Source organism: Cetorhinus maximus, chromosome 28, assembly GCF_964194155.1.
Source record: "Cetorhinus maximus chromosome 28, sCetMax3.hap1.1, whole genome shotgun sequence".
Lineage (NCBI taxonomy): Eukaryota > Metazoa > Chordata > Chondrichthyes > Lamniformes > Cetorhinidae > Cetorhinus > Cetorhinus maximus.
Genome location: NC_135906.1, coordinates 9,288,809 through 9,315,345, shown reverse-complemented (window position 1 = coordinate 9,315,345; position 26,537 = coordinate 9,288,809). Strand labels below are relative to the sequence as shown.

The 26,537-nt window shown below is 42.8% G+C and overlaps 1 protein-coding gene across 1 annotated transcript in view; it reads right to left on the bottom strand.

The window, feature by feature from the left end:
* gmip (GEM interacting protein) overlaps positions 1–26,537 on the bottom strand; it is an 80,100-nt gene that overhangs the window by 15,596 nt on the left and 37,967 nt on the right. Inside the window, exons 5-12 of the mRNA XM_078531166.1 lie at positions 20,262–20,387; positions 14,108–14,172; positions 12,928–13,038; positions 11,752–11,832; positions 8,217–8,411; positions 7,038–7,175; positions 2,491–2,681; positions 746–858 (exon numbers count right to left, since the gene is read on the bottom strand). Of these exons, the coding sequence (XP_078387292.1) occupies positions 746–858; positions 2,491–2,681; positions 7,038–7,175; positions 8,217–8,411; positions 11,752–11,832; positions 12,928–13,038; positions 14,108–14,172; positions 20,262–20,387 (1,020 nt within the window). The remainder of the gene's footprint in view (positions 1–745; positions 859–2,490; positions 2,682–7,037; positions 7,176–8,216; positions 8,412–11,751; positions 11,833–12,927; positions 13,039–14,107; positions 14,173–20,261; positions 20,388–26,537) is intronic.

Sequence of the window (26,537 nt, the reverse complement as noted above, 5' to 3'; positions counted from 1 at the left end):
TCAAGTGGATACAAATGATCCATTTCGAAAAAGTGCAAGGGAGTTCCCGTGGCCAATATCCCTCATCTAACATTACTGTAAACAGAATAGCCGTTTGTTATCACATTGCCATTTGTGGGACATTGCTGTGCGCAAATTGGTTTCTCCGTTTCCTGTATTAAAACAGTGTTTACACTTTGAAGAAATCACTTCATTGACTGTAGCATTTGGGGTCATTCTGAGATTGTAAAAGGTGGTATATAAATGCAAGGTTTCTTTCATTTTTGAGGCTTGAACGGAGATGGTGAGAGTGCTAGGAGGGAGTGGCAAGGGTGCCAAGGGCAACAAGATGTCCATCAGACTCATCAGGTCTGTTAGAGCTCTACTGCAGTGAATAGGCTCAAGCCCAATAGACTGTTTGTCCTGCACACCCATCCAGCTGATGAGAGCTGGAAAGTAGCTCTCCCAAGCTTGGTTGACACGGGTGATGAGTCGGAAGGTTTTGCTGGAGAACACAGACCCCGCAAAAGATCCGTATGTATCTCTCGTCCCCTTAAGCCAAGAGAATCATAAGAGTTTTTGACTAGCTCTGATGAAGAGAAAAACACTTGAAGATTAAGCTGCAAAATTCACAGTAGAGCCTTATTATTTGCAAAGAGGTTTAATCCTTTCTGATTGGTTCCTCAACAGAGCTTTCCTCTTTGCCCCCTTCAAAATATATAACACAAGCTTCCCAATTTTTGAAAACCGTTTTTCATCAACTTACTGAGTTTGTTTTCACAATCATCTATCATGTTCAAGGTCAGCAAGTCACCAGATGATGCTGACGATCGATGCATCAATATGGCACCACTTCTTCTCCTTCCAGTAGGGGAGGACCTAAAAGTTTAAAATAAAACTTACAATTTATCACTGAGCCAAAACCTTCCAATCAATCCCACCACAGAATCCCAATGGACCAAACCTTAAACCAGGAAACTATAGGCCAGTCAGCCGAACATCTGTTGTTGGGAAAATGCTAGAGTCCATTATTAAGGAAGAAATAGCAGGACATTTAGAAAAGCTTAATGCATACAAACAGTGTCAACATGGTTTTGTGAAAGGGAAATCATGTTTGACAAATTTGCTAGTGTTCTTTGAGGATATAACAAGCAGAGTTGATACACTTACCCACATAAACACGCACGTACACACACACAAACGGGAATGCACAGACAGAAATAGACACACGTGAAAAGGAACAGACAGGGGAACTGGTAGATGTAGTGTATTTGGATTTCCAGAAGGCATTCGATAAGGTGCCACATTAAAGGTACAAGATAGGAGCTCATGGTATTAGGGGTAATGTATTAGCATGGATTGTGGATTGGTTAACATACAGAAGGCAGAGAGTCAGGATTAATGGGTCTTTTTCAGGTTGGAAAGATGTAACTAATGGAGTACCACAAGGTTCAGTCCTAGGGCCTCAATTATTTACTATCTATATTAATGACTTGGAGGAGGGGGCAGAGTGTAATGTATCCAAACTTGCTGACGATACAAAAATCGGTGAGAAGGCATGTTGTCATGAGGACATAAGAAATCTGCAAGGGGATATAGGTTGAGTGAGTGGGCAAAAACTTGGCAGATGGAGTTTAATGTAGGAAAATGTGAGGTCATGCACTTAGGTAGGACTATTATTTAAATGGAGAGAAACTCCAAAAAAAAGGGATCTGGGTGTTCTTGTGCATGAAACACAACAAGTTAGCATGCAGGTGCAGCAAATAATTAAGAAGCCAAATTGAATTTTGGCCTGTATTGCTAGGGGGCTGGAGTTTAAAAATGGGGAAGGGTGTTGGTGAGGTCGTACCTGCAGTACTGTGTACAGTTTTGGTCCCCATTTTTAAGAAATTATATACTGGCATTGGAGGCTGTTCAAAAGAGATTCACTAGGCTGATTCCTGGATGAAGGGGTTGACTTATCAAGAACAGCTAAACAGGTTAGGCCTTTATTCATTAGAGTTTAGAAGAATGAGAGGTGATCTTATTGAAACGTACAAGATTCTGAGGGGACTTGACAAGGTAGATGTTGAGAAGATGTTTCCACTGGTGGGAGAATCTCAAACTAGGGGACATAGTTACAGAATAAGGGGACACTCATTTAAAACTGAGATGCGAAGGAATTTCTTCTCTCAGAGAACAGTGAATGCCTGGAATTCTCTACCCCGGACAGTTGTGGGGGCTAGATCACTGAAAGTATTTAAAGAGGAGGTAGATAAATTTTTGAAATATCGGGGAGTTGAGGGCTATGAGGAGCTGATACGAAAGAGGAGTTGAGGCTTGGGGCAGATCAGCCATGATCTTATTGAATGGCAGGGCAGGCTTGAGGGGCCAAATGGCCTACTCCTGCTCCTATTTCTTAATTTCCATTCATTCCCACTACAGAATCCCAATGGACCAAACCTTTCCATTCATTCCCACTCTATTGAATCCAAATGCACTACAACCCATACTTCATTCTGTATCACTCACCTTCTGCTGGGGATAGCAAACTCCTCGAATTCATAGATCTCCACAGGCAGCATCTTCTTGTCCAGGCTTTGAACAAACTCAAGATATTTCTGGCCGGGCTCATAAGGTTTGATATTCTCATGCAGGGAGTGAAAGGCAAGTGGCAGCTGTTCAGCCTGCTCCTGCTGCATTTGGAACAGGTTCACAGAGACCTGGTGAGACCCATATATGAAAAGGTTAGATTTTACTAATCCAGGACGATGTTCATAGTAATTCGTGATCTATTTCTTCCTAGTGAGTTATCACCTCAATGAGATATGGGATGTTCATATGAAGAATGGAACAATTTCCATTTCAGACACTTAGTGCAGGTACAGCACTGTATAGATAAGAGTAAAGCTTCCTCTATATTGTCCCATTGAAAACTCCCAGGGCAGGTACAGCACAGGTCAGATACAGAGTGAAACTCTCTCTACACTATCCCAACAAACGCTCCCAGCTCAGGTACAGCACGGGTTAGATACAGAGTAAAGCTCCCTCTACACTGTCTCAGCAAACATTCCCTGGGCAAATACAAAACAGACTGGATACAGAGTAAAGCTCCTTCTACAGTGAGTCATTGAACTTTCCCAGGGCAGGTATATCATAGGTGAGAATATGGTGTGAAGCTCCCACTACACAGGTCAGGTACAACAAGGGGTTAGATACAGATTAAACTGCCTCTACACTGTCCAATCAAACGCTCCCACGGCAGGTTACAAAAGAGAAATTAGAATGGGAGTAAACTAGCATGAAATGCAAAAATGGATTATGACAGCTTTTAAAAGTATCTGAAAAGGAAGAGATTAGCAAACGCAAATGTGTCAAAGACAGGAGAAATTATAATGGGGAATAAGGAAAAGGCAGAGCCATTAAACATTTTCTTTCTTCTACTGTGAAGACATACAAAATATATCAGTAAATGTGGGGTCCACGGATCTAATGAGACTGAGAACTTGGAAGTAATTAATATTTGTAAAGAAAATATACTGGAGAATTAATAGGACTGAAAACTGACGAACTGCTGGACCTGATGGCTGCAGAGATAGTGGATGCATAGGTTTTGATCTTTCAGAATTCCTTAGGTTCTAGAATGGATTGGAAGGTAGAAAATGTAACCTCACTGTTAGACAATGGGACTAGTCTAAAACTCTTTAGAGTCATAGAGTTTTACAGCACGGAAAGAAGCCTTTCAGCTCATCGTGTCCAAGCCAGTCTTCAAGCCCCTGTCTACTCTAATCCCATTTTCCAGCACTTGGCTCATAGCCTTGTACGCTATGGCGTTTCAAGTGTTCATCTAAATATTTCTTAAATGTTGTGAGGGTTCCTGCCTCTACCACCTTTTCAGGCAGTGAGTTCACCCTCTGGATGAAAAAAAATTTTCCTCAAATTCCCTCTAAACCTTCTTCCCCTTACCTTAAATCTACGCCCCTGGTTGTTGACCCCTCCACTAAGGGGAAAAGTTTCTTCCTATCTACCCTATCTATGCCCCTCATAATTTTGTACACCTTAATCAAGTCCCCCCTCAGCCCTCTCTGCTCTAAGGGAAACAATCCCAGCCTGTCCAGTCTCTCTTCATAGCTGAAACTCTCCAGCCCAGGCAACATCCTGGTGAATCTCCTCTGCACCCCCTCCAGTGTAATCACATTCTTCCTATAGTGTGGCGACCAGAACTGCACACAGTACTCCAGGTGTGGCCTAACTAATGCTTTATACAGCTCCATCATAACTTCCCTGCTCTTGTATTCAGTGAATCGACTAATAAAGGCAAGTATCCCCTATGCCTTCTTAACCGCCCTATCTACCTGTCCTGCTGCCTTCAAGGATCTATGGACATGCACATCAAACCCCTATAAATCTGTTGGAATAGGGGGACAAGAGACACATGCAGGCCTTGTTATGAGGGACTGTATTCTCCAGATTCACTTTCCAAATCATCTCCCATGTCAACCAGCCTGGTTATTTAAATCATTTATTGAAGGGAAATAGTGTTTGACAAATCTCTTAGAGACTTTTGACGGGGTGGCTAGCAGGGTGGGGGGTCTTGTGGCGCAGTGGTAGCGTCCCTACCTCTGGGCTAGAAGCTCCAGGTTCAAGTCCCAATTCAGGACTTGATGATCATGGAAGGTGCGTTCATAATGTGGCCAAAGAGATTGATAACCAGCCTGTAATCCTTCCAATACATCTGATAGGTGGTAAGACAGGAGAGTTTCCTGGTCAGCCATACTGCAGAAGGTACTTTGCCAAGCATAATCATAGACCAACCCAATGGAAGTCCATGGTTGCCAATGTCCTTTTAGGGCATGGTACCTGAAGGAGCAGGAACTAGCAGGGTAGATGAGGGCGAACCAGTAGATGCAGCTTTTTTGGATTTTCAGAAAGCATTCAATAGGGTGTCATACGAATTAGGTCCCATGGGATTGGGGTAATATATTAGCATGAATTGAGGATTGGTTAACAGACAGGAAAAGGAGATTAGGGATAAACAGGTCATTTTCAGAATGGTAGGGTTATAACTAGTGGGATTCTGTAATGCTCAGTGCTTGGGTTTCAGCTGACCTATATCACTGTTTTAGACAAGGGGACCAAGCGTAATATATCTAGGTTTGCTGAGAATATAAAGCTAGGTGAGAAAGGAAGCTGTGAGGTGAACATAAACAGGTTTAAAATGGGTTGGGTGGTTAGGGTAGAAGGTGACAAAGTATAATATGGGGGGGAAGGTGTAATTATTCATTTTTGTAGGAAGAATGGAGAAGCAGAATTTTTTTTTTAAAAAGGTGAGAGACTGGTACATGTTGGTAATAGAGAGATTTTGGTGTCCTTTACACAAATCACAAAATTAACACAGAGGTACAGGAAGCAGTTAGGGAGCCAAATGGTTTGTTAGCCTTTATTGTTAGGGGCTTGGAATACAGGAGTAAGGAAGTTTTGCTGCAATTATTTAGGGCTTTGGTGAAACCACACTGGAGTCTTCCTGCCTCCACTGGATTAAGTCCAACTTAAGGGCTTCATCTGCCACCACTGGTTTCAACTCATTCAAAGGCAATCAGTGGCTGCCGAGAGCATCACCCCTAACCTTTCCTCCAACACCAGCCACCCAATCCCCCCCGCCCCCCTCAAGACCACCCATTCCATCCTCATTCCTCTGTGCCTGGGTCCCATGTCTATTCTAGACCTCTGGTGGGTGCATTACTGGCAGCAGCCACTGCTCACGGTGGCACTGGAGAGGTGCCAGCCTCTGACTGGCTGGAAATACTCAAGGGGTTGGGGGGGAATTTCAGCCCCCAGAGCCCTAAAACCTGGAGAAGGCCTGACACTGGTCAGTTTAACTCTAGCGGGCCTTCCCCAACAGAGGTGACACGGTGCTCCCACCAATTCTCTAGCCAGCAGGAGAAACCCCCATTTGCCAACATTAAATTCCACCCTTAGACTCCATACCTAAGGAAGGATATATTTGCCTTAGAAGCGATGCAACCAAGGTTCACTGGATTGATTCCTGGGTTCAGAGGGTTGTCCTATGAGGAGAGATTCAGTAGAATGGGCCTTTATCCTCTGGTGTTTAGAAACATGAGAGGTGATCTTTTGAAATGTATACAATTCTTTAAGGTTTTAACAGGGCAGATGCAGAGAAGCTGTAGAGTCTAGAACGATGAGTTAAAGCCTCAGGATAAGGAGTCGGCTATTTAGGATTGAGATAAGGAGAAATTTCCTCACTCAAGGGGTTGCGACCCTTTGGAATTCTCTACCCCATCGGGCATTAGGTGCTCAGTTGTTGCATGTATTCAAAATTGAGATCAGATTTTTGGGCATTAAGGGAATCAAGGCATATGTGGATAAAAGTTCATTCAGCCATGATGTTATATGGTAGAATAGGCTTGAGGGGCTGTGTGGCTGACTCCTGCTTCTGTTTTGTATCTTCCTCTTATGTTCTTAAGTACAACATGGGTTATATAGAATAAATTTCCCCTTACACTGCCTTATGTGTTTAGCTCAGCTCTCCTCGAGTGGTGCCTTGAGCCATTATAAGTGTGGGTAACAGCTCGATTTGTTTTACACATTCAGATAACCTCAGATCTGAGCTTACTGCTTTGTTTTGGGTTCAGTGGCCACGAATTAACGTTTTTCCAACCACCAGACTAGCTTTGTAGCTGAGTCCCTCCGTTCAGACAGAAAACAGTTACTAGTGGATAAACGAAATGAACTTTCCAGGTGATGAGGTCTGTTTGAATTCAACCTCTCACAGGAGGGCTGGGGAGTAGTCAGTATGGGGCAAGGGGGGACACTGGGAGGATGGAGGGATAGAGAGTGAGAGAAGAGGAGGCTCTGAGACAGATAGAATGAGAGAATCAGAAAGGGGCAAGAGTGAGATATTGAGAGTGAGAATTAAAGAGAGAAGATGTGAGAGTGAGACAGTGGAGGAGAGAGAGTTGAATGAGTGATAAGGGTGAGAAGTCGAGGGCTGGAGAGTAAGTGCGCATGAGAGACAGTGAGAGAGAAAGGTAAAGGACAATATTCGTTGAAGACTTCACCTCTTTCAGTATGAGGTCACCCTGGTCGATGAGTTTATGGAGCTGTGTGATGATCTTCACTTTCATTGCCTCCAGATCCTTGTGTCTGAGGTTGGCCTCGCAAACACAGTTTCTGTAATAGATCTCAGCATCTTGAACCTAGTGGTAGAAGAAAAACACAGAGCTCAGCTCTTTCAGCACTGAAACTCATCCAGATAAATAAGTCCCTAGGGACTGTATGATGTAACTGATTAAAGCAGGGGCTCTTCAGCCATGAGACTGCACACCAGTTGCAGCTTGGCTCGATGCACGCATATCCCCCCTCCAGAAAAGAGAGTCATTTAAAAATCATAGAATCCACCTAGAGGGATAGAGAGAGAAAAAAAGGGCAACAATTTGCATTTATAAAGAAAATATAGAAAAATGTCCCAAGGTGCTTCATGGAGACATAATCAGACAACCAAACCAAAGAAGCAGATATTATGAAAGGGGGCCAAAGGTCTGGCCTCAGAGGTATATTTTGAGGAAAGTTGTAAAAGGAGGAGAGAAGGGTGGAGGGGTTTCGGGAGGAATTTCCAGAGTGTATGACATGGGGCTGAAGGCACAGTCACCAATGGTGGGGCAAAGTGGGAGGGGTGGTGAAATAAGTTGGAGCAGCAACAGACAGAATGGGGAGGGGTAGGAAAACCCAAATTTTCCATGCTTCTTGCTCCCAATGATCACCCCATGTGATGTCCCTTAAGACCACCTAACCTGACGACTTCACCGTCTGGGATCACACATGAACAGGGGTTCCCAACCCTGCAGGATTGACCTGGAGTCTCCGGGAATTGAAGCTTAACCTCCGGGACACTGCTGGGACCAAAACCCTGAAGAAAAATAGTTGGGGCTTAAAAAAACTGTGTTTCTTTTTCATTTTCTTCAAACACTTCTGTTTGCTGGTTATAACAATATTGGTGATGGGGAAAAGGTTTATTTGACTGACATTCAAAGAATCACCCAACTAAGTAAGGAAGAATCTTTGCTTTCTAATTGGTGTGGAAACGCGGCGTTGCCGTTAGGTGGGACATGTTGGCTGACCAATGACGGGAGAGCGGAGGCGGAAACTTGGAGGCAGGAGGTCGTGTGATGAAACTCCCAGGAATCCATTCAAGTAAAGCTTGGCAAACGCTTACCCTCTCATGAGGTGCCCTCGCTCACCTTCGATTGTGCCTCGTCCTTTGACCTCCTGCGTTTCTCCAGCTGCTTGCTGGCGCTGCCTGGGTTAGCGCCACTCACGCTCAGCGATTGCTGCTCTCCCTCAGCCTTGGCACTCTGCAGTTTCGCCTTTTCAAGATCCTCGCAGCGCTGATGGTACATCTGTTTTGACTTCCTCAGTGCCGTCAGTGCATCGTTCTGCAGAATGGAACAAGCTCACAGCCTCAGTGACCAGTCGCCTCCCAATACGCACTTTATTCCTTCAGCTTTAATGTCTCTGACACAGCGACTCCTTTTTAACGGGGTTTTGGTGAGACCACACCTAGAGTATTGCGTGAACTTTTGAGTCTACTTTTTTAAGGAGAAATATACTTGCATCAGAAGCAGTACAAAGAAGGTTCACCAGGTTGATTTCTGGGATGAAGGGGTTGTCTTATGAGGAAATGTTGAGCAGGTTGGGTCTATATTCATTGGAGTTTAGAAGAATGAGAGGTGATCTTATTGAAACAGAGAAGATTCTGAGGGAGCTTGACAGGGTAGATGCTGAGAGGATGTTTTTCCCTCATGAGGGAATCCAGAGTTAGGGGCACAATTTAAAAATAAGGGGTCACCCATTTAAGACAGAGATAAGGAGGAATTTCTTTTTTCAGAGGGTCATTAATCTCTGGAATTCCCTACCTCAGAATGCATGGAGGCTGGGTCATTGAATATGTTCAAGGCTGAGTTGGACAGATTTTGATCTACAACGGAGTCAAGGGTTATGGAAAGTGGAGTTGAAACCACAATCTGATCAGCCGTGATCTTATTGAATGGCGGAGCAGGCTCGAGGGGCCTAATCCTGCTCCTATTTCTCATCTCCTTAAAGGGTTGTTCTGCTCACTGCTAAGTTGGTCTGCAGGTCTGAGCAAACAATCTCACCTTTATATAAATTTTATCACATCTTCAGAACATCAAAAGCGCTTGACTGAAGCATTTTTCTAACCGCAGTCACTATTCTATTTTAGGAAATGCCACAGCCAATGAGCAGCCCAGACACAGTTAGTGAGATCAACGATCAGTTCATCAGGCTTTAGCTGGTGTTGGTCAGAGAACTCCCCCTGCTTATTAAACCATCTCTTGGGATATTTAACATCCACTTGAGGGAGCAGCTGGGACCTCATCTGCGGTGTTACATTCACAGCACAGAAACCGGTCACTCATCCCAACAGGTCGTGCTGGCATTTATGCTCCGCGCCAGCCTCCTCCCATCCTACGTCATCTCACCCCATCAGCATATCCTTCAATTCCCTTCTCCCAGGAGAAGACTAAATGGCCCGATGAGCCTGCTCCATCATTCGATACGATCATGGCTAATCACGTGCTTCAACTCCACTTTCCCGCTTGCTCCCCACATCTCTTGATTCCCTGAAAGAACAAAAATCCGTCCATCCCAGCCTTAAATGCATTCAACAATGGAGCATCCACAATCCTCTGGGGTAGAGAATTCCAAAGATTCACATCCCTTTGAGTGAATAAATTTCTCCTCATCTCAGTCCTAAATGATCCTTAACCTGAGACTGTGCTCTCGTGTTTTAGACTCCCCGACCAGCGGAAACAATCTCTCAGTGTCTACCCTATCAAGTCCCTTCAAAATTCAAGATCGTCTCTCATTCTTCTAAACTCCTTCTTATGTTTATAAAGCTTCCCCTTAAATGAATTTATACTATTCGCCTCAACTAATCCTTATGGGAGCGAGTTCCAAATTCTAACCACTTGCTAGATAGATTTTCCCTAAATTCCTTTTTGGATATATTAGTTAGGGAGGAGTCCTGTGCAGGTGGGGGGAATCCCATGGATGTGGTCAGAGGTATGGGAATACCATGCGAGGGTGGTTAGTTAGTGGTTGAGGCGGGGGGCGGGGGGGGAGTTCCCTTGGGGGGTTGGGTGTGTGTGGGGAGTCCCGTAGAGGTTCAGGGCTCTGGGGGAGCGCCGTGGGGGGAGGAGGGGGTGGTCTGTTTGGGTCTTTACAATAATTACCCAGAAGTTAGAAGAGGTTTTGATTCTTCTAACTTTCTCTGAGTAACTATTGGTGTAACCCTGTCGGAACCATCCGAAATTTGCTATTTAAATCACATTTTCGGATGGTTCCCAGCATAGAACAATTGCCCAGAGGAAGTTTGCACTTCTGGGCAATTGGTGTACAAAATCTTTCCTGTGAAGTTCCGAGAGGAGTTCCCCAGCGCACCTTTGGGTACCCTCCCCCCAATCCAATGCTGGGGAGCTCGGAGGTTACAGCCCCAGACCCGTTCCACACAGCACCTGTTATTACAGTTCCATGGGACAAGACTAATCTTTAGTCCCTTCTCTACATCTACCTTAACAAACCCTTCCTTAAACTTAAAGACCTCTATCAGGTCAGCCCTCAGGTTCCTCTTTTCTAGAGCAAAGAGCCCCAGCCTGTTCGATGTTACCAGAAATGCATAAATTCTCAGTTCTGGCATCATTCTTGTAAAATCTCTGTTCCACCTCATCCAGTGCCTTCACATTCATTTTATCAGCTGGAGAGCACAACTGTTGACAGTACTCCTAGTGTAGTCTCACCAAAGTTCCATGTAAGTTTAGCATGTCTGTTTTTCAATTCTCGCTTTCTGGAAACGAGCCCCGGTGCTTTGTTTTTATTAACCTGTGTCTGACTTTTTGTGTTTAGAGTACCCCAAATCCCTCTGCTCTTGTAGACCATTAAGGTCAATTTTCCAAGGAGTATGGGCTTCTTTATTCTTCCAACTAAAACGTGTCAGCTCACACTAATCCATATTGAAGTTCATTTGCTAATTGTACACCTATTCTGCAAGTTTCTTAATGTTATTGAGTACCACGTCACAATCCCACTCCGTAGTAACCACACCCCAAATTTGATTCTGTCCACAAATTTTGAAATTGTACCTCCGATTCCCGAGGCCAAATCGTCTATATAAATGAACAACAGTGGTACAAACACCGATCCTCCTGGAGTACTGCTTTTCGAGTCCGATCTGAAAGTGGCATCTCTGACAGTCCCTCAGTACCACACTAGGGTCAGCTTAGGCTACCTGCTCAAGTCTCTGGAGTGGGACATGAACCCACAGCTTTTTGAGTCAGAGGTGAGAGCACTCCCAACCGAACCAAACTAAGTGCAACGAGTTACTTCTCTGCTGTTCCTCGGTGCCATCCTGCACGCTAGACATTGGGTCTTAGCCTGGATGATTCAATTGACACCAGTGGTCCCATCTGTGTTGAGTTACTTGATCTTGGGGTGAGCGGGCACTGCAGGAACAGACTTATCTACTGAGCCCACGAAGGAGCTATGCTCTCTTTAATTAGTAGGTTTCTCCCTATAAGTATAACTGACCCAAGTGCTGTTTTGGGGGACAGGGTTTCCACTCTAATAGGCAGTGCTAACTGTAGGGTACAAGTTTGTGCACGTCAAATAAAATTGCTGACACTTGTCCATGATACAGCCTGCAGGCACACTCCCAGGCACAGCTTGGATGGGGTACTTTGCCAACGGTGTTTCACTTACCATTTTACGTTGCTCCTTCTGCCATTGCTCCTTAAAGTCCCGTCGTTGCTTCTCCAGTTCGTTTTTTCTCGACATCAAAGGCTGTTGACAGAACAAAGGGGAGAACCATTTTTTTTTAATAAGAAAAAGTGCAGCTTGCTCAAGGAACCAGTGGGTAAACATCATGCAACGATGATGGAGTTAACTAATCATGGCATCAATCTCTCGATTGGTCTACAGCATAGAATGGAATGGTTGCAGCACGAAAGGAGGCCATTTGGCCTATCAAGCACATGCCAGCTCTCTGCAAGAGCACTTTAGCTAGTCCCACACCCCTGCCCTTTCCCTGCAGCCCTACAATTTTTGTTTTTCTTTTCAGGTGATTATCCAATTCCCTATTCAAAGCCGCAACTGACTCTCCCTCCACCGCCCTCTCAGGAAGTGCATTTCAGACCCAGTGATGGAGAGCTTCAAGAACCAGAGGCCCAACGTCACCTGTTCTCCCAAGCACGCTACACTCACCACATCACATCCCAAATTACTCATATACTCTACCCCAAAATGTCTTTTTCTGAATAACTTGAATTCGACACAAGGACAGGCCAGGACTCCTTTTTGTTCTATAAAACAGGAGTGTTTAAATAGAGGATTTTTAAAAAGTATGAAGGGGTTTGATAGAGTAGACTTGGAGTAAATGTTTCTACTTGTGAGATTGGAAGTCCAAATCTAGAAGTCAGAGCTATAAGATATAACTCATAAATCCAGTGAGGAATTCAGGAGAAACGACATTACTCAGAGAAGTGGTTAAGATGTGGAACTCATTACCACAAGGCGTGGATGAGGCAAATAGCATGATGTAATTAAGGGGAAGCTAGATCAGTTGATGAGGAAGAAAGGAATAAAAGGAAATGCTATTAGGAGGAAAAAACAGTTCAAAATGTTCAAATCCCAGTAAAAATCAGTAATACTGGCACCAATTTCCAATTTAAGACCAGTTTGGATAAGTTTTTCTGGAACCCTTCATTTCCAGGTTTTACTGTTTTTTTTCCTTTCGGAAGCCCTTGTGCAGCATAAACACTGACATAGGCCATTTGGACCAAATTCTGTGCTGTAAATTCTATTTGAAAGTGATACGAGATCATCTGTCCGAACTTTGGGAAATACAGTACAAGTGAAGCTAGTCACCAAAGCGCTCACCTGAATGTATTTATTGTGCTGCAATGAATTCCTGGTGTTAATTATCCTCTGTCCATGTTGGATGTCATGCTGAAGGGCCATTGTATAGATGTATCGAAAAGGCATGAATTTCTGTAGGAACAAGGAGGTGTTGAGTCATCTATAAGCGTCGTAATCACTCCCTATAAGTTCTAGAATCTCTGATTTGTCACAGAATTGTCACAGGGGCTGTGCATGTTATCCAGGCTGATGCTTCAATGCACCTAGGGGATGTAGTGGTAATGTCAATAGACCAGTACACCCGAGCCCCAGGCTATTGCTCTGGGGACTTGGGTTCAAATCCCGCCACCGGCAGCTGGTGGAATTTAAATTTAGTTAATAACTCTGGAATATAAAGCTAGTCTTAGTAATGGTGACCATGGCAACTATCATTAGTTGTTGTAAAAACCCATCTGGTTCACTAGTGTTTAGGGAAGGAGACCTGCAATGCTTTTCCGGTCTGGCCTACATGTGACTCCAGACCCACAGCAACGTGGTTGACTCTGAACTGCCCTCTGAAATGGCCTGGCAAGCCACGGACCAAATGCTGGAAAGTGGGATTCGGCTGGGGTGGTTCGTTTTCCAGGCAGCGCAGACACAATGGGCCAAGTGGCCTCTCTCTGTGCCGTAAACTTCCTATGATTCTAAGCCATTCAGTTCAAGGACAATTAGGTATGGGCAACAAATGCTGACCTTGCTAATGATGCCCACAGCCCCTGAAAGAATAAAGAGAAAAAAAAAAGTGCTGAAAGAATGCTGTGGTTTAACAGCAGTACGACCTGATTGAAAGGGGACAGTTGAGTGGCACAACTCTTATGGAACGTGCTGTTGTTAAGTAGTTTTGCAGTGGAGGTGGGGGGAGGCAGCGTGGGGTGGCAGGGTGTCATACACCATCTACTACACTGGGTCCCAAAACTTGGGCCCTCAAACTCAAATCTAGTTCAGACCTAATCAGGATAGACACGCTGAAGGTCCTGGTGCAGGCCCGGCCTCATCAAGAAAGCAGTTCAAGGTTGTACAATGAATTAAAATTTGAAGTCTGGTTAATCTGCTATTTAGTCACATCACAAGATCCCACAAACAGCATTGAGACTAATGGTCAGTTCATTTAGTCTTGGTGCAATTAAATGAGGGAGGAATGTTGGACCATGGAACATCTTACCTCATGGCTGATCAAACCCTTAGTCACTTCAGCCATCCTAGTCATGTTCTTCGAGAATTCAATCTCTGTAAAACAAGGGCGCCGTTAAGAGAATCATGTCACTTGAAGACATTTGCACCCATATCTGTTCTAGAGTTATACTCCAAGGAGAGAATGGGGCCTAGGATGGGGTCAGAAGTACGTATAAGAGGGCTGATAGCTCTGCAACTCAGAGCCAACAGCGTAGGAAAGAGCCAGAAAAAAATACAAATGTAAGAAGACATACAGCTCACTAATATTACATTAAATTTTCAGGACAGCAACAGGCCACTTGGCACGACTAGTCTGTGCCATGTTTAGCTCCGCGTGCACCTCCTCCAGCCTTACCAGCATATCCTTGATTTCCTTATGTGAGGAGATAGTGGTTTAGTGATAATGTCACTGGACGAGTAATCCAGAGGCCCAGGTTATGCTCTGGAGACATGAGTTCAAATTTCACCATGGCAGCTGGTGCAATTTAAATTCAATTAATAACCTGGAATTGAAAGCTAGTCTGAGTAATGGTGACCATGAGGTGATCATCGGTTGGTGTACAAACCCATCTGGTTCACTAATGTCCTTTAGGGAAGGAAACCTGCCGTCCTTACCTGGTCTGGCCTACATGTGACTCCAGCCCCACAGCAATGTGGTTGGCTCTGAAATGCCCGAGCAAGCCACTCAGTCAATGGCAATTAGGGATGGACAACAAATGCTGGCCTTGCTAGTGACGCCCACGTCCCATGAAAGAATAAAGACTTCCTCCCTCACATACCCCTTAAAAGCATCAGGAATATTCACCAAATGATTGAGCCACACAGGGCAGAAGGCACCAGCTTTTATCCCTGACCTGTGTCACGTTACTGATCTCATTTGTATAGACAATGGACTGAATTTTAACTTAAAAAAGGTTTTGGGTTGGGTTTGTGGGGATGGGGTGGGGAGAGGGGAGGGTGGTGGGAAAAAAGATTGAAAATAGGATAAAAGGATGAAACAACGAATAAAAATAACAATAAAAACAAGTGGACAAAAAATAAAAATTTAAAAATAGAAGTTAAGAAATGAGAATGAATATTGAAAAAATGGGATAAAAAGGGGGTGAGGACAGAGGAGAGAGTTCCTGGTCTGAAGTTGTTGAACTCAGTGTTAAGTCCAGAAGGCTGTGAAGTGCCTAATTGGAAGATGAGGCGCTGTTTCCCACCACTGTCCTCCCACCCCCACCCCCACAAGGACCATCTGGCACTTGTTCATGTTGTTATTTCCAGAGTCCTTACCCTTGTCCTGCTATTATCACATCCTGCTTTCTGATCTTAATGCCACCATCAGCACCTCCTTTAGCCAGTACCACTACCATTAACACCCCTTTGTCCTTTTGTCCAAGACATCTCTGACAATCTCTCCTTTGCCTCCACCTATCACTGGTCTTCTATCCAGCTTCACCTGCTCCACCCCTCTTAAACAGTATAAATTTCATTACATTTTTACTTCTCTTTAGCACTGAAGAGCCACAAGGACTTGAAATGTTAACTCTTTTTTTCTCTCTCTCTCCACAGACGCTGTTAGACCTGCTGAGTTTTTCCAGCATTTTCTGCTTTTGTTTCAGATTTCCAGCATCCGCAGTGTTTTGCTTTACCAGAACTCTATCATTCTGGCTGTTAGCATCCATTGCAAATACAATGCACTGGGCTGCTTTGGCAAGTTAGTTATTAGTGACCCGTTTGATCCTACTGTCTGCTGCAGGTCAGGAGAGGTGTCAGATAAGCCCTTCTGTGAGCAGCTCCCCTCATTTGTTCTAAGAGGCCCAGCAGCTGCTTATCCTGGTCCTTCAGGCTGCTCCTCCAGCATGCTACTCATTCCTCCAAAGGAGTAACGGGAAAGGGGAATCCATGATAAGCAGCGAGTTCTTAGCGAGGGTGAGTAAAGGCAAAAAAAAAAATTCAAAGAAGCAAACTGAAAGCTCAAAACTACTTTGGAAACCACCATTCATAAAGACACAGAGATCATAATGGCCCAGATTTTATAGTAAAAGCACTGTCATCACTATACTGAAGGTGACAGCAACTTTTGTAGTTTGCACACATGCTGTTAAATGCAGAAATATGCAGTGAGTGTTTCTGCACTTCTCCAGAGAGCGCACTGATGAAGTTCCCCACCCCCAGATTGCAATCAAGTAGAAATTAGTAAATTGACGAGAACTTGCCCTTTTACCCTGTTAGTCTCTCTGTAGTAACACTTACACCAAGCTACAACTTGTCGAATGGGATGTAACTGGGTTTGGAACAACCTCACTAACCCTGAAAAACTGATTTCATATTTGTGGAATGTCAACCTACTCCATTATGAAAAAAATTCCACATATTCAAAAAACAAATGTTTAGGTTTATGATATTTCAACTTCTATTTTAATCTTGTGTGTGTCATTTATTTCACTCTATAAAATGTGGATTCAAAGTGAAGGGACGATCTGTGCATTTTACTTCCTGTTTTGATATCTGTGAGAACACTTCAATGTGATTGGCTACTTGCCCTGCTTGATGACATCACTATTGCTGGAAACCAGGAGATTCCCTTGACTTGATTCTAATTTCAAAGTGATATCAGGAAAGTGGAATCCAGGCTACAGAGATCACTAGATTTTCGTGGGCAGCCGTCATTTTGCAGCTGACTGGGAAATCCAGGCCAATTATTTCATTGTCTCTTTAAATACAGCTTCTAGTCATGTCCATCAGTTTGCGTTTGCAATGCTGGCTGGAATACTCAATGAAAACTGTGCTGGGATCATATAACCTCATCGGAACCCTACATATATTTTTCAAGACGTTAAAAGTACTAACTTGATTTCAAAACACTTTGGGACATCCTGAAGTTGTGAAAGGTGCTATACCAATATGTTATTTTTTTGTTCATGATGCATCCTTTGCTTTCTGGTCAGTGCACTTTGTAAACTCAGTCAGCTACAGAGTAAGAATAGCGGCCAACAAACACAAAAATGTTTTTCACAATTTTAACCAAATGCCTGCCTATTCCTGCTGTGTGGGTTGGGTTAAAATCAGGTCTAAAGTCTCCCCTCATAACTCAGACCGTTTTGCACTTGTGTGCCTTTAAGGCATGGATGTCTAATCAGTGACCAGAATTGGACCCATTGTACATGGTGTGGTCTGACCAGAGCCCTGTGTAGATTGATCATTGCCTCCTCTGAATTGTACTCTACTACATTTGATTCTGACACTATTAGCTTTGTTCATTTCTGCTCTACATGCTGGTCTGAAAAGTCATTCATGCCCATTTTCAGATGTAAACAGTGGCCTTAATGAATGGGCGAGGGAACGACGTGACAATAGTCCTGTTGCATCAACGGGTTTGACCGGTTAACTATTGACACTAATGCACCCCAAAATCATAGTGTGGAGCAATATTAGCTAGCCAAGAGCTCAACGAAGAAGCTATGGTGAATCTGGAGTGGGAGGCAGTCAGGGTGGTTGGGCCACTGTAGAAACATACAGAAATAAAAGACTTGCCTGCGTTTGTGTAACACAAGCTCCAATGGGCTTTTGCCCAAGTTGGTAGATGAATCCTCCACAATGAGCACAGGAATCATCTTTGCCAATCTAAATTGGGGCTGTACTGCTTCCAGTTGTCCGCCAAGATGCTTGAAAGCAGGATAGTCCATTGTGGTATTGGCCATGTCACCACTGCATAACAGCCACCAGACTCTGGCACGTAATATTGAATTCTTCAGCACCCATTTCTCACCCAAGAAACAAAAGAGACTGTTCGATCGGACTCCCAGTACATTGATTCCTGGTTCTATTTCAATTTCATCCTTAGTATTTACAACACCCATCATAGAGTATGTGTGCAGTCTATAGAGAATGCATACTGTCTATAGCGAATGCATGCTGTAAATAGAGAACGTGTACCAAATATAGAGAATGCATGCAGTCTATAGAGTATGTGTGCATTCTATAGACAACGCATGCAGTCTATAGGGAATGTGTGCGGTCAAAAGAGTATGCGTGCGGTCTATAGAGAATGTGTGCGGTCTATACAGAATGCGTGCAGTGCATAGAGAATGCATTCAGTCTATAGAGAATGCATGTGGTCTATAGGGTATCAGTGTGGGCTATAGAGAATGCATATGGTCTATAGAGTATGGGTACAGTCTATAGAGAATGCATGCAGTCTATAGAGTATGGGTATGGTCCATAGAGAATGCATGCGGTCTATAGAGTATGGGTACAGTTTATAGAGAATGCATGCGGTCTATAGAGTATGGGTACAGTATATAGAGAATGCATGCAGTCTATAGAGTATGGGTACAGTCTATAGAGAATGCATGCAGTCTATAGTGTATGGGTACAGTCTATAGAGAATGCATGCAGTCTATAGAGTATGGGTATGGTCCATAGAGAATGCATGCGGTCTATAGAGTATGGGTACAGTCTATAGAGAATGCATGCGGTCTATAGAGTATGGGTACAGTCTATAGAGAATGCATGCAGTCTATAGAGTATGGGTACAGTCTATAGAGAATGCATGTGGTCTATAGGGTATCAGTGTGGGCTATAGAGAATGCATATGGTCTATAGAGTATGGGTACAGTCTATAGAGAATGCATGCAGTCTATAGAGTATGGGTATGGTCCATAGAGAATGCATGCGGTCTATAGAGTATGGGTACAGTTTATAGAGAATGCATGCGGTCTATAGAGTATGGGTACAGTCTATAGAGAATGCATGCAGTCTATAGAGTATGCGTACAGTCTATAGAGAATGCATGCAGTCTATAGAGTATGGGTACAGTCTATAGAGAATGCATGCAGTCTATAGAGTATGGGTATGGTCCATAGAGAATGCATGCGGTCTATAGAGTATGGGTACAGTCTATAGAGAATGCATGCGGTCTATAGAGTATGGGTACAGTCTATAGAGAATGCATGCAGTCTATAGAGTATGGGTACAGTCTATAGAGAATGCATGCGGTCTATAGAGTATGGGTACAGTCTATAGAGAATGCATGCGGTCTATAGAGTATGGGTACAGTCTATAGAGAATGCATGCGGTCTATAGAGTATGGGTACAGTCTATAGAGAATGCATGCAGTCTATAGAGTATGGGTACAATCTATAGAGAATGCATGCGGTCTATAGAGTATGGTACAGTCTATAGAGAATGCATGCGGTCTATAGAGTATGGGTACAATCTATAGAGAATGCATGCGGTCTATAGAGTATGGTACAGTCTATAGAGAATGCATGCGGTCTATAGAGTATGCGTGTGATCTGTTTGTCCTGCCTATATTTTTCACTTTACATTGGTCTATATTAAACATCATCTGCCATTGCTCTGCCCACCTCATTCTGTAATTATTGAGCTGCTCCCTCAGATTTGACAGCCCTTCCCAGTTTGGTGCCTTGTGCAAATTTCGCCACGTTCCATTGAGTTGCTGAATCATATAAATTAGAAATAATTGCAGTTCTGACGTTGTTCCCTAGGGCAGCTCACAGAGAAATAGTGTGTCTAACCTCAGCCAATTTAATTTAGAGCTAGCGTAAACCCAACATCAAACAAATCGAGCGGAATATAAAACAGTTACAGAACAGTGAAACACTTCCCTAGACTGAAACAAGGACACAGTGTGCAGACAGGGACCAGCTCAATGTTTAGCTGAGATTTTCAGATGAATTTTGCTCCTTGGAGGCCCAGTCAATTTGACTGACACCCACCCAGTGACAGACGTGTTTGCATCAGCACAGTACCGAGTGTTATACAGTGACATACATATACCTGCCAGTACTGTACCCCAGTATTATACAGCAACAGATCTGTCCCCACTAGTACTGTACCCCACTGTTATACAGTGACTGACCAGTACTTACAAGTACTGTACCCCAATGCTATACAGTAGCAGACCTGTATCCACCAGTACTGGACCTCATGGTCATACAGTGATAGACAGACCTGTATCCAACAGGTTATACAGTGACAGATTGACTTTAAGTTCACCCAGCCAGTCATTCCACCTGCGATAGTGCCCATAGAATACACGGGACCTCACTCCTCCACCCCAGTAATAATGACACCAAGGTCAAGGCCCCCTTCCCCCATTGGCACATCACCCTTGCGATCATACCACTCACCCGCAGAGATCCGCCTCTCCATCCATGACAGCAGCTCCTTTGTATACTTGGCCCAGAGTTTGGCGTACTGCAGGGCTGACTCAACACCTTTTTCACACTTCACCAGCATTTCATCGGTTTCTTCCTCTGCAGAGGGAATGAAAAGACACGGGACCATAAGGCTGGATGGGCAACAGACAGTTACTGGCACCTCGATGAGTCTGACCTTGGGAGAGGCCATCGGGAGATTAACAGCATTAAGTAGCACTGTTGGGATGACTGTCAGACAGAGGAAAGGATTAACTAGCAGGCTGTCTGCAAAACACAGATGTTGAGACTGCCAGAGACAGTTTGTAACAAAGAAATCAGCAAAGGTAGAAACGAGAGACAGAAAGAAAGTGTGGAGTCCAGAATTGGACAAAATACTCTTGCTGGGATCTCTCTCCACCTAGTGTCCTCATTGTCTGAGTTACTTAATCATGGTTTATGCTATGGGGAAAAGCAAGGAGCCAGGTCCCAAGAATCACCTTAGCTGATACAGGGATTGAACCCACACTTAAGGTATGTTCAAGGTTATTTTGTACCATACTTTTAGCCATCTAACCAACTGAGCTAATTGAAAGTTTAGTATAACTGCCTTGCTTTTGCACCCAATGCCTTTGTTTATTAAATCAAGAATTCTACATTGCTTATTTAACAACATTCTAAGAGCATCGGAACACAAAGAGGCCATTCAGCCCTCCAAACTCATTTAACCATTCAATTAGATCATAACTTAACTGCATTAACCTTCTTTGGCTCTGGAATTTTTAATACCCTTGCCTAACAAAAATCTATCAAACTCAATTTTGACATTTTCGATTGACTCCAATGTCTCAACAGTTTTCAGAGGGTGTGTTCCTGATTTCCACGACTCTTTGTGTGAAGAAGTGCTTCCTGACATCACTTCTGAACGGCCTAACTCTGATTTTAAGTTATATCCCCTTGGTCTGGACTACCTCCACCCCCCAACCCCCCCAAAGAGGAAATAGTTTTTCTCTCTCTCTCTCGCTATGAACTCCTTTAAATCAACTCGATTATGTATCCTTTGAATCTTCGATTTCAAGGGACCTCATATTTTAACCATTTTAGCCCCGATATCATTCTGGTTAACCTGTAGGTTTGCCAATCCTCCCAGTGTAGCCAGGAGTCTACTGGAATCAGCATGTATCTCTCAGTGACTAATGAAAGCAACCTGGAAATTTTAATACAACATTTTAAGCAAATAAATGAATCTAATGCACATAATTCACAGAAGTTCATCATTCATTGTAAAATTGGTGATCTGATTGCTTTTCTCTTCCCCTTGCGAGTGTACTTGGCAGCATAATTACATAATATGAGCATAAACTGGCAGTACTTTAACTCACCACACATGCATATTATGCTCATGAACGTCATTGCCTGATTTTTCCTGACAAGGAACAACTTGAGGAGCAGCTATAAAGCATGCAATGAATTGAGAGTGGCAGACTAATAGCAGGAGCAACACAGCTATAGAGTGGCTCTGAAGCTCAGTATGTTTGGATAACCACTGGGCTACTCTATCCATCACAGAATAACTCATGAATGGAATGAAATAGGGTGTGCTTCCTCTTTTATGCATTGTTCCTTCTATTTTTCATTAAACCATAGACATTGGTAAATGAAAAAATTATTCAGGACACTCCTTGCACCCGTACACAATAAAATGATGACTTGATATTGTGAAAGGATTGAACTGACAGTACAATCAATGATGTCATCATGTTCAAGAAAAAAAATCTCCTGGAATATCTTCAGTCAGAGTTGGCAACCCTATCAACCTGTGGTAAACCCCCTCCAAGACCAATATATCCTTCCTAAGGTGCAGTGCCCTGAACTGAATGCAGTACTCCAAATGGGGATCACACCAGAGCTCTGTGAAGCTGTAGCATAACTTCCATATCTTTCTGTTCCAGTCCTTGAGATAAAAACCAACATTTTTGTACCTGTGCACTAGCTTTTAGTGATTTCTGTGCTTGACCTTTGAACCTCTTGGGCCATCTACAGTTCTGAGCTTCTCGCCATTTAGAATATATGCTGATCTATCACTTGTAGGTCCAAAGCAAACAACCTCCCACTTTTTCACACTGAACTTCACCTGCCACAGTTTTGCCCAATCACTTCACCTAACTCAACTTGTCCTGCCACCTTTAAAAATTGGTGTCAATGAACCCCCACGCCTCTTCATTACTGCACCACCTCTGAAATGGTACCATTTAGTTTACAACAACTCTGCTCTTTCTTCTGACCAAAATGAATCGCTCTCACTTCTGTGTTAAATTGCATTTGCCATATGTTTGTCCATTACACCAGCTTTGTCCTTTTGGAAAATGGGAAAAAAAAAAGACTTGCATTTATATACCACCTTTCACAACCACCAGATGCCTCAAAGCGCATAATAGCCAATTGTCAGAAAGATATAATAATTTTCAAGTTATTTGGAATTTATTGTCGAGTAATAGTGTTGTCTGTGTCTATGTATGTATGTGTGTGTGTCTGTGTGTGTGGGACTTATTTGAATTAGAGACAGCTGGTCTGAAGGCTTTGATGTAAAAAGAGAAGCTAGGTTTGAAATGCTAAATAGGTAAACAGAAGTGAAGTTTTAGAATATGAGGTGTAAAGGGAACATTTGCATTTTTTAAATAAAACATAGTAGCTTGAATTCAAAAGAGAGGGTGAATTGTTTCACCTAGCCAGGAGAAGTTAAGAAACAGTGTGTTTATTTTTCCAAAAGATTACTGGTAAAACTGATACAATGATTTTTATTATTAGAGAGGTAAAGTCCAAAGACATAGTGAAACAATGGGAATTTGCATTCAAAGTGTAAATCTGTATAAAGGAGGTAAGCTTGTGTGTAGGAAAGAAGATCCTAATATCTAACAAGTGTGAAAAGCCTCCAGCCTCTACGCCTCAAGTTGCTGTCTACGCGAACTGAAGTGAAGGAAACCCACTTTTAATTTGACTGTTCAGGGTATCATGTTACTTTGCCTGGGTCTTTTAAAATCTGTGTGTTTTACTGTTACCTTAGCAGAAGTGTAACTGGGAGTTAGATTAACTAGGGGAGCTAGGAGTTACCATATTAGTCATTTCTAAACCTGTATGTGCTGAAAATCATCTTTTTCATTATTAATAAAGGTTTAATTTAGGTTTGTAAGACATCTCTAAGCCTCGCTGGCCTCCTTTTTCCTGAATTCAAAGCCCACATTTCAAAATAAATACAAATTGCAAATAGCTGTGGCTAATAAAGGTTTAATTTAGTTTTGTAAGACACCTCTAAGCCTCGCTGGCCTCCTTTTTCCTGAATTCAAGCCCACATCTCAAAATAAATACAAATTGCAAATAGCTGTGGCTAATAAAGGTTTAATTTAATTTTGTAAGAAACCGCTAGGCCTCGGTGGCCTTTTTACTGAATTCAAAACCCACATCTTGAAATAAATACAAATTGAAAATAGTTGTGGCAGCTGCTTCAAGTTTCCTCTGGGATTTGAGCAGATTGGTATTTACCATCTGCCTGCCATAACAAAATTGGGGGGTCTTTGCAGTATATATTTGATATTCCTTGATTAGTTTGGAATTGGTGAATCTTAAGGTTACGAGTACAAGAAGCACTTTGAATTTAGGAGTTGTTGTGAGGTTTTCTTTTAAATGGTGAGACTGCAATATGGCTTTGGCAGTTGCTCAGACTGGTCTGGGAGTTGAAGTTATAACTTTGGTTGGTTTACAAAAGGCAAATAAAGCGAAGTGAATGGAATTGGCAGATGTACCAATTAGGGTTACCTGCAGGGGTAAGGAAATCAGACATAACTGAAGGTATAGCACAGCATTTAAAATTGGAAGGAATACCCGAGAAACTGGAGTTTTCCAAGGTGTGGTTCATTGGAATAGGCTCAAGTTCAATTGCAAATGAAAAAACTGGAACTAGAGGTAGCAGAAAAAGAAAGGGCAGAGAAAGAAAAGGAAAGAGAAAGGGCATTCCAAAGGGAACAGGCAGAAAGACAGGAGCGAGAAAGAAAACAGGAAAGGGAATTAGAAATGGCAAGGTTAAAAAAGGAGGAAAGAGAAAAAGGAGAGAGAATTCCAGCTTAAAATGCTGGCAGTTAAAAAAGAGACACCAGAAGGTGCAGAAGGACTTACTTCCAGTTCAGAACCCAGTGGGGTGGGGGGGGGGGGGGGGGGGGGATGTTTAAATTTGTACAAGCTCTTCCAAAGTTTGAAGAAAGAGATGTTGAAAACTTCTTTATTTAATTTGAGAGGACAGTTAAACAGATGAAATGGCCACAGGAAAACTGGGCATTGTAGTTACAATCCAGATTGGTGGGCAGAGCACATGAGGTTTATGCTTCATTGTCAGAAAAAATGTCGGTGAACTATAATGTGGTAAAAAAGGCTATTTTGAGTGCATATGAATTGGTTCCCGAGGCATACAGGCAGAAATTTAGGAATATGAGAAAACAGCCTGGGCAAACTTAAAGTTCGAGAGAGTAAAACAAAGTAATTTTGACCGGTGGATACGGGCATTAAAGATAGAGACAACATATGCAGCTCTTAGAGAAATAATTCTTTTGGAAGGATTTAAAGATTCAATTGCCTTGGCAGTGAGAACTCATGTGGAGGAACAGAAGGTTCAAACGTTAAGACAAGCAGCGCAAATAGCTGATGATTGTGAGTTAGTTCATAGAGCTAAACTTTTTTTCATCACCCTTTTAAATCAGAAAAGGATAGAAAGTGGGAAGCTGAAAGGAAGGTGGGTAGTCAGGGAAGAGAAGGAGTAGATGGAAATACCCAGGAAGTTTTTTTTCAGTATAAAAAGGAAGGTGCTGATGGTAGAAGTGACATTCGAAAATTGAGGTATTTTCATTGTAATAAAGTTAGACACACGAAGTCAGTATGTTGGAAATTGCAAGGAAAATCTATTGGGATTATTCGGGTACAGAAAAGTTCTGGATGTAAAAGTACTGTGGGTTCTGAGGTTCAGGCACAGGAAAAAACAACGGTTTGTGTACAGGTAAAACAGGAAGAATCAGTGATAGGTAAAGAAGTGGGAATGTGTTCACAATTTACCCAAGAGAGTTCTGAGGAGCAGGTTGCAGAAATGTTTAAAGATTTTGTATCTGAAGGGAAAGTATTTCCATGTATACTGGGTGGAGTAGGTAAAGATGTTAAAATTTTAAGCGACACGGGCTAGTCAATTTTAATGTTGTGGGATAGTGACATTTATTGTTCAGAGGGAGTATTGCAAGAACAGGTGATAATAAGCGGTTCGTGGAGATGCTAAACCTATTCCATTGTGGAAGGTAAATTTAAAGAGTAAGTGAAAAACAGGTGAGGTGATTGTTGGAGTAGAGGAAAAATTGACAATTGCAAAGATTCAATTTATTTTGGGTAATGATATACCTGGGTCCCAGATGTGGGTGATGCCTATGATAGTTGAGCAGCCTGTTGAAGTGCTTTCAACAGAAGTGATGCAGAGAGAGCATCCTGGATTGTTTCTAGATTGTGTGATAACAATATCACAAGCTCATAGGTTGAAACAAGAAGAACAGGAAGTTACAAGGCAGAGAGAAGGTGTGGAAGTCCAATTAGCTGGCACTGTGTTTGATAAGGTTGTTCAGGAAGAAAGGCTAGAAAATAATGCAGCTGAGGTGTTTAAGTCAAGACAGTTAGAGGAGTTACAGAAAAAGGATTCGTAAATAAGACAGTTATATCAGACAGCTTACTCAGAAACAGAGGCAGAATGTATTCCAGAACGTTATTACCTTAAGGGTAATGTTTTAATGAGAAAATGGAGGCTTTATCATGTTTCAACAAATGAGAGCTGGAGGGAGGTGCATCAGATTGTAATACCATTTGGATACAGAAATGAGATTCTGCGGATAGCTCATGAAATTCTGATGGGGGGACATTTCAGAATTAGACACAGACAAAAATACAAAAATATTTTTATTAGCCTGGATTGCATAGAGATGTAGTCAAATTCTGTAGAACATGTCACACGTGTCAGGTGATAGGGGAACCACAAGCCGTGATTAAGCTGTCACCTTTCATTCCAATTCCAGCATTTGAAGAAACTTTTACTAGGGTCATGACTGATTGTGTAGGGCCCCTCCCCAAGACTAAAAGTGGAAATCAGTACTTACTGACAATAATGGATGTGTCTACAAGGTCTCCTGAAGCAATACCTTTGAGAAATATTACAATAAAGAGAATTGTGGAAGACTTGACTAAATGTTTCAC